Source organism: Diceros bicornis, chromosome 2 (genome assembly GCF_020826845.1).
Source record: "Diceros bicornis minor isolate mBicDic1 chromosome 2, mDicBic1.mat.cur, whole genome shotgun sequence".
NCBI lineage: Eukaryota > Metazoa > Chordata > Mammalia > Perissodactyla > Rhinocerotidae > Diceros > Diceros bicornis.
Genome location: NC_080741.1, coordinates 11,794,456 through 11,803,431, shown reverse-complemented (window position 1 = coordinate 11,803,431; position 8,976 = coordinate 11,794,456). Strand labels below are relative to the sequence as shown.

At 47.2% G+C, this 8,976-nt stretch overlaps 1 protein-coding gene across 9 annotated transcripts in view; it reads right to left on the bottom strand.

Moving 5' to 3' along the window:
- Positions 1 to 2,262: 2,262 nt before the first annotated feature.
- Positions 2,263 to 8,976, bottom strand: part of TFDP2 (transcription factor Dp-2) — a 172,920-nt gene continuing 166,206 nt past the window's right edge. For all 9 annotated transcript variants that reach the window (XM_058551805.1, XM_058551811.1, XM_058551797.1 and 6 more), the window contains one exon: positions 2,263 to 8,915. In XM_058551805.1, coding sequence (XP_058407788.1) covers positions 8,732 to 8,915 — 184 coding nt within the window. In that variant the 3' untranslated portion in view covers positions 2,263 to 8,731. The remainder of the gene's footprint in view (positions 8,916 to 8,976) is intronic.

The window sequence follows — 8,976 nt, the reverse complement described above, 5'->3', positions numbered from 1 at the left end:
TGTTCATCTTTTAGATGATCATAAGATGGGCTGGCACCCTGCGTGGAACAGCCCACCACCGCTCCATCGGCCAGAAGGCCTTGTCTCTGCTCCTGCGACCCATCACAAAAAGCAGGTATTCCAAGCACTTTTTTTGTATTCAGATTGAAGATCCAATACAAATCTTTGTTCACTGGTGGTTTAAAAACAAGTCTATTTATTTATTAGCAGAACCCGAAAATAATTCCTGTGGAGGTGGCACCTTTCAAGACTGTCATTTTTGGGCTTTAGCGCACATTCTTCTCACGATTTCTGATTGAGTTTTGGCTTTTGCGGCCATGGCCAAGTGTCAGGGGGTGAAAGAAGAAAATCTCCTGACCTTAGTCCGGTAGGTGTCAAAGTACTTGAGGCCCCGTGAGCAAGGTAGGAGGTAGGCAAGCAAGAAGCAAGTGGGTGGGTGACAATCACTGTGCCCAAGCGGCAAAAATGTCAAAAAGTGATTTGCATGAAAGTGAGACAGTGGTTATGACAAGCTCTACTTTGCATTAGTCGGATCGGTTTCGACCACCCAGACACAGGCCTTCCCTCCCCACAGTGCGTCTTATATGAGATTTTCTGAAAGCAAGTTTCTGCAGGAAGCTCTCGGGAAGGTGGAGCTGGCAGTAATCAAGGAGCCCCGGGCATCTGGCAATCGTCCAGGAGTAACAGCTGGCTCCCTCCTCACAGGTGAGAAAGCGGGGGAGGAGCAAGGTGGCTTTGGGCGTCAGCAGCAGTCGGAGGAGCCACAGCTCAAATGAAGACACAGAAATGGAAGAAGTAGGGAACTACAGAAGCAGTTCACCTGTCAGAAGAAAGGGGGAAGAAAGCTGGGAGTAGCAACTGAAAAAGGCGATTGTCAGACGGTTCTGTCCCCTGAAGAAGACTCTTGGTTAAGGCCGTCTTCCCTCTGATGCTTTGTCGCCTCAGCCAAGCCCAGCTCATCAAGAAGCTGGGTATTGAAGTAAACAACTCCTTGGACTCTGCGGGCATCTTCCCTGGTCAGCAACGTGTCCCAGCGGCTGCAGTGATGGCTACCATACCAATGACACTCCCAACAGTCCTTCACAACATCCCCCATGTGGCCACAATAGCAAAAGCAGTTTCTCATGGCCAAAGGATTCAGTGGTTACTCCCATGGGTCCTTGGACACATGAACCAAATGGCTCTAGGAAGTGGCTACTATGGGACAGAAGGAGCAAAGAGGACATACCATACCAGCTTGGGCTCACCACTCCAGGAAATCCCTGGGAATAAGAGAGTGGGCACTGCTCCCCACTCCCCACTTCAACACTGGACATGCCATACCACCACCATTACTTATTGGTCTATTGAGCTCAAGTGAGAGTCTTTATGGGAAGCCACCTTCCTTCCTGGACATTAACATTCAAGTGAGTGCTTCCTTAACCATTTCCTACTGTCTCTTCATTACCTGTTCCTATTCGATGAGCCTCCAACTGCTCCAAACCCTTCTGTACCTTCTGACTGCCCACGTGCCCACCATGCACCCTGCTCAGCTTGTTGCAACACAGGAGATGGCATCGAGGGATCCCACCTGTCCCCCAGGAAGGCAGAGATTGCTTAAGTGGAAGGTGCTGGGGGGCTACTGTGGCTCCTGAGGCCAGGTGCAATTCCGTGTGAGGCCTGGGAGCACGGCATTCTGTACTCATTACTGCAGTGGTTCTCCCTCCCGCTGGGTTGATGTAAAGGGACGATAAGAAGGCATCCTCCGTAAATATTGTATTCAGGTCAATCACTTCTGGGACTGTAAAGACATTATTTTTTATGCTATTTTCTAGAGTATCCTTAAGACGACGAAAAACCATAGGTCTCTAACATAGAAAAGCTTTTAAACATCTGACATATTTCCATCACAGGCGGGACAGATGGCGTCCATGTACTAGAGTGCTCTGGGGAGCACCACCTGGAAAGTAGCGAGGGAAGTGGGACGGGGCGGAGGGGAAGCTGAACCACGATGCCGTTGTCAGAGGAACTGCCAATTCCACAAGGAACTCTGACATGGGGATGGCCCTTCAGATGCCCCCAATTGGGGCAAGGAGGCTGGGCATTTGCACCCCTCACTGGCTGCGCATGGGTGTAACCTCGGGTGAGGCTGTTCCCTTCTGAGGACAATTCCTGGGGGAGGGACTTGGCTGGGGGGAGTGTCTCAGTCCTAAAGGAGGGGGGCTGGGTAGGGCACCACAATATCCACTATCCCCCATCAGCCCACTAATAACGAGACCGACGTTATTTTAAATTATTTATTTTTTCTATAGTACATCTCATTCAAATCATAGAACAGTCTGATTGATACATTTTTTTCTCAGGCACAACTTATACTCATTTCACATGCTTTTTTTCTTCTTTCCTTCTTTTAATCTTACAGGATGGACAAGGATACTCACACTTTAATGGACAAAAAACATCACTGAGAGTTTATTAAAAATACAGCTTCCCAGGCCCCACTCCCAGAGCTTCTGAGTGTCTGGGGCGGGTCCTAGGGATGCAAAATTTTAAAACTCCCCCCATTGATTCTGCTGCAGGTGGTCCTTGAACCATCCTTAGAGGAACACTGCTTAGGACTTGTCCATTATCTATTGGAAGCAATTTCAGAAAATCCAGGAATAATTAAGTATACAGAAATAGCTCTTCTATAAAATTTCCATATAAAAATAATGGTATTTATTTACAAAGTTTGAGATGCTACAAAATAATACATCATATTAGGTTAGGTACTTCCATCTAATAAAGTCTACATTAGGCAAGTCAGATGTGGTGTTTGCATTTTCTCCTTATTTCTCTTGTTTAAACTGGTTAAAGCATGTGGCACCATGATGTTTTCCTTCATGCATAAAAAAGCAAAACTATATTTCCTGGAAATAAGACCTAACAGCACATGATCAGAATAAAGCATCTCTAAATGAAAAGGTGAACAAACTGGTGATTTGGGCTCACAGCCTTTCTCTTTTTCGTCCACGAGTCAAGCGTGGTGGTAAACCAAGTACCTCGAGGAACTCACAGTGTTGAACCGCGGGCCTCAGAGCTCAGGCCTCCTGAGCAGCCCGTGCAGTTGGCTAGTTGGTAGTTCCATTTTTCAGGACACTGAAGGGTGGAACCTGTCATGGTTCTACTGTGAAAAACAGAACTGCCAGTGCTCAGAGAAGCCTTCCAGCAGAGAAGCATCTGGGTCCTCAGTGACCTTTTGGTATGAAAAAAATCCTTGACCCCAGTTGTGAACAAGTAAAATCATGAGACCACTTGTATATCAGACAGTGCCTGGCATGTTGAAGATGACGCAGGGTAAGTCACAACATGGTGAGTTTGAAGTGACAAACTGACGGGTTTTAAAACCCAAACATGATCTGGGGAAGCTTCCTTGCTGAGACAGACATGGACAGAAACAAGCTAACGTGGCACAGAAGGGTCAGTTGGTAACAACCTCTCAAGCCCCCTACCAAGGACCACTGTGCATGACAGTCCTTGCCCATGGAGGAATGAGTTTCTTCCCAGGTGTGACTGTCTACACTTGAGGTCCTCTGAGTTGAGAGCGGCCCAAAGCTGACACCACAGCCTCATGCTAGGACTCATGAGTGGAGTCCCGTTTCTGCTCCTTGGCTGATGCTAATCCAAAAGCCATCTGGAAGGATTGTGGTGAAGCCGTGGTTTCCAGGAGGCAATATGGCCCTTACAAGAAAAATAATTCTGGGTTGTGGTGCAGACTCTGCCAGACAGGCTGAGGGACATTAGGCAAGCCAAGCTTTCAACTTGTTCCGTGTTTTAAATGAGTGGCAGGGAGAGATGTTCTCGCCCATTCTGAAACCTGTGATGGAGATGGGCTGAGTCCTACCCCTACCTTTCAGCTACATTGGCTTCCAGTGCAGCTACAAGCAGGGAGGACCAGAGTCCCATCTGCTGGACTAGCACGGCGTCAAGGTGGCATTGAGCCCTACAGGCCTTTTTGTAAAGCAAAGGCTATGTAAGAATGGCACATGATCTTACCTTGCCTAAGAGAAGAGCTGCATGGACTACACGGTACATGAACACATTTGCTCCTGTCCCCACACCGTGGTGAACGGATGGCTGCTGCCAGTTAAGCTCCTGCACTTGTCAGGGACTCCTGGTGTGTAACCGGAGGGCCTAAGTTTTGCGTCCTTCACTTTTTCTTCCTTAGCAGAGCGTGAGTGTAGATGTATGTGCGAAAACTGGATCCCAACGGTTATCCAGGCATAACTTTTCAGAGATATCTGGATTATGGAGGGGGGCTAATTCCTGAGAAATATTATAATTTGGGTGGACGTTCGGCTTGAACTTTTTTAAAAAGGTAAAATCTTAAGCAAACTTTGGTCTTCTTCTGAGTAACAGTGTTTGGCCTGAGTGGAAATTAAATGAACTGAACATTGTACAGACCGTGAACTGGAGGCAGGGAGGCCCTCACATGGCATGGTGCAGGCCCCTGGCACACACCATGGGTCTTCAATAGACAGACATGAGGATCATCAGTGCTTGGGGACATTGCTTTGGGTGCATGAAGATGAGGAACCTATTGGGGACAAGGGGCCTGAAGTAGTCTTTCACTCCACTAAAGCCTGACCATACGCAGAATAAAAGAATAAAAGATTACCTTTTATGTATCTAATATAAAAAGTCAGTCTTTATGTATCCAATAACTTGTAAAAACTAGAAGAAAACACCTAGAAAAGTGATTACTTTTTTTATGGTGTAGGTTCAACTGGAAGGTAACCAAGCTAATAGTGAGAACTTCATGGGTGTTAGAATCTTCTCTTGGTTTATGGGTACTACTGGTAGCTAAGTTTGGTTTTCTTTTAAATCTTAAAAATCCTTAGCTGACTCCAAAACGTATGCTTAAAACTGGAACAGTGCGGCCCCTGGAACTGAGCAGACTCCAAGTGCGTGTCATGCGACACACACCCGTCTGTCAATTGTCTGACTCAGGACAAATGTCACCTTCTCAGGGGGCCTTCCCTGGCCACCCCCAACGTAGCCTTTCCCCCATTGTCCCATTACCCTGTCATTTTTTCCGTACCACTGATCAATCTGAATGTTCTCTGTCCTGTATTCACTCGAGTACTTACTGACAGATTAACTCTACATTCACCATCCAAGCCCCACTCCATACTTACCACTAAGGCAGCACAGCCTTAGGGTCTACCTCACAGGTTTGTTGGGTAGGGCACTTCTTTTATATGCCTGAGGGGAGGGAGCGAGATAGGTATTTAAAGGGCCCTTGAAGAGAATCACTGATGAAGCTAAACAGGCTTCTCTCTGGCTGCGGTTATGGTAGAAACAGCTGAGGCCGCTCCCCTCCTTTGCTAACCCTGCCCCCAGCAAGACCCAATCCTCTATGTTCTGATGTCACAGGGGCCCAAGTTACATCTGTACTTGGAGCAATGACCCAAGTAGCCAACAGAGCTGTGATTTAGCAAAGGGCCGACTTACAGATGTCTGCATGGCTAACCTGAACCACCCCTTTGTGAAGTCACCCCTTTGTGAAGTACCTCCATTTGAATGATCTGATAGGGGCTAATTTGTGTTTGAGGACCGACTCTGGCATTATTTTTCAAGTATGGCAGAGTATGGTTACAACAAGAAAATTTTGCTGGCGAGGGGAGTTATTCTCGTTCATCCTGGTAAAACGGCAGAAACTACACAGTGTTCTCCCCACCACTTTTATACAGAATTCAATTGAAGGAAACAAAACATGTGGTCATCTTCTGTACAGTTTTCTGCGGCAGTGGGCAGCGCTGAGGTGAGGAATCAGCGTTAGCGCCTCCTTTCCTGCCCCTCCCCAAAGTCCTCCGTGATCGTAAGGCACAGTTTAGATCAACACTCACTGAGGCTGCTCTTGTTGCCTGTTGTCACATGCAAGGTCAAGAGGAGACAGATGCACAGTGCGGACGGGAGAAGGGAAGCCTGGCGGGCCCTGGGTGCCTTGAGCGCTGCCGTGGACCCTGGCAGGGTTCCCCTTGCCACTTAGGGGTCAAATGTGGCCAGCCACCTGTGCCAAGTGCTAAATGCAGCAAGGGTTTACTGACTCAAGGACACTACGCACTTGAAAGGGCAACGGCTAAACTGACCCTCAGGGGGAAAAGGCCTCTTGAGCTCCCCAGAGTGTGACCAGCACCCTCTGGAGGGGTGTCTGTGTGTGTCTGTGTGTGCGAGCATGTCCGTGTGTGTGCGCGTGTCCGTGTGTGCGCGCACGTGCAAGTAACCCCAAGTGCTACTCCTATACAGAAGCCTGGATGCTGTAACCACGATTTCCTAACATGTTTTCACTTTGATTTCTATATGAAATTCTAAGTGCTGAACTTTAGACCCAGATAAATCTGTTTAGGGGAGATACAGAACAACAACAGGATTTATCTTTCTAAACATCTTACCTAGTTTTCTCCTCGGGTAAGGCTTTACACCGGCGACGTGCAAGGTGACCACAGTGTGACTACTAGATGTCCTCAGCAGCAACCCAAACACGTTACTGAGGAACGGAGGCCACTGCCCATCAAACACCACAGACTCATGGCTGGGACGGCCAATGATGGGGCACCAATAATGATAAGAGTCTTTGGTTGCTTTTTTTTAAACCATATTTTATCAATTTAAAGCACTATCGCAGCAGAGAGCGAGAGTAGAGAAGGGAGGGGGTCCCAAGGGCTCAGGCGAGGATTCTGCTAGTCGGTAGAGGAACGGTCATGATTAATGCACCTGTCGTGAATGCTGACGCACAGGTCTCGGGACCCGGAGTACAATATTCTCGAGACTAAAGAGCCAGCTGTCACTCTTGGCCTCTCCAGGTCCCTGCTGAGCCCCCTTCAAGTACAGGGATGAGAAAGGCTGGGGTTAGTAAAGGAGGCAGCAGCCTCTTGAAAGACAGTTTGGAGGGGAATCGGGTTTTACCAGACTGAGCAGGTCAGAAATGTCTCTTGAGGCCACGGGGACCCGCTGTGGCCTCTGCAGTGTTTTGGACTCCTCCCACCTGCCCACCTAAGAGGGGTGCCCCAGAGACTCAGGCTGGACAGAATTCTCTAAAAACTGCCTCTCTCTCTGCCCCCCGTGAACACGCTGAGTCTGCACTATGGCTTATTTCTGACACAACGAATTTTGTCTCAAAGAACTTAAGTAAAGTTGTATGTTCTTGTGTATTAGTTTTATGACCTTAAGAAAAATTGTAGGTCAGCCAAATCTTTCACCTCCAGCTCACTGTAAGCAGAGTGGCAGAGCTTTAAAAAGGCATCATAAGGCACCCACACTGTCCCCATGGGATTTAGAAAAGAACCAATTTGGGCCAAGCTCGGGGCTGGGCCCACAGATGCTAGATGCGTAAGCTAGGGGACATCCCAATGATTCAAGTCAAAGATTCAGAGTCAACTTTCCATTGTTATTTTCTCCTTTGCAAGCCCTTCCTGTGAAATTAAGTTGGGGTTTGGCCGTGGTGGCAGATGTTTCCACACCCCCTCTTCAGAGGGGCAGTAACTGTGGACACACCACTGCAGTGTTCTGAGCCGCATCTTTGGCTATGAAATAACATACTATTCACTGCACTACTACAAATCCAATGATTTGGAGTGTTCAACATTTTTTGGTGTTTCTATGAAACACTCAATATCGAGTTAGTCTGAAATGCGATTTACCCAGGAATAAACCCAATAAGGTCATTTTGATTAATGAAAATGTACAAAAGATGACATGTACAGGAAAACATTGCTGTTCAGGTTCTTGAAATAGACTTTTAAGACAAGAGTAATGACATTTGGTTCATTTTCACAAATTGCACACTAGGTGAAATCATACAATTACTGCAGGGAACTGTAAGCAAGCAATTCGGTCATAGGAATTTTTTTGTTTTTGTTTTAAATGATAAAGCTGTAAGAAATGCATAGCTTTGATTAAAACTATAGATACAAGTTCCTTCTCTGTAAAACTCCAGATTTAGAATGCTGGCAAAAGGCAGTGCTGGCAAAGTATTTAATGCACGTGGAAATGCTATTCTATTTTGGCTTCCAGAAGTAGCCCTAGAAAATTCTATGCACCACTGCATTGGCTAATAATGATAATTTCAGTTTTACTATAAATTATTCTAAATGTCACTTAAGTACTTAAGAAGTAGCGCTCGCTCCTTTCTAGAAGCCGTCTAAGGCAGCTGATGCGTAAAGCACCTCGACTAGACTTTCAACTAGTTCAGCAGTTTAATCTGTGCTCCTTTGCCCACAAGGATCGCCACCTACACCCACCCTGTACAACTCCCCCACTAGGAACTGTTCAGGGGCATCTCCGCCTTGTAAAGGCGACCCAGGCAAGGGAGAGAACACGAGAACCCAGACCACCCAGAACTGTTCACGGGAGCAATCTCAACTCTACGAAGGGTTACATGCGGGGGGACGCAATGCTCCCCCTCACGAGAGAAAACTGAGCTTCACTCATGCTGCCAGTTCTTCAGGGACCATCCCCTCTATCACCTCAGAAAACACGCTTTGTTTGCGGTGTGATCTATGCTCCGTTGTTCCGAGTTCTCATTCACGCTATGGTAACCTTCATCTCTATCATCTCAGCCTTCGTGTGATTTGCTTATTGTGTTTCCCTAGTTTTCACTGAACACACAGTGCAAACAAAGGCAAGGACTGAAGCAGTCATTTCAAAAACAAGAGCTCACACTAAAAACACACATGAGCATCAATACTAAAACGTGGGTCTTCTCCTGTCTTTATTCTGGGGAGGAGGAATCTTCCTCGTCATCTTCCTCATCGTCGTCGTTGAACGAACAGGGGGTCTCACCTCGGGACTCAGAGCAGTGAGAGGCTGCACTGCTGGACTGGTGACTGTTTGGGGCAAGGAACTGCCCCGTTGCTAAGGCCACTTCAGCATCCAAGCATAACCCTTGGTTTACACTAGCAAACAATTAAAAACACACAGGCTCGTTAACGTGGCATGTTTAAGCTTTGTAAAACA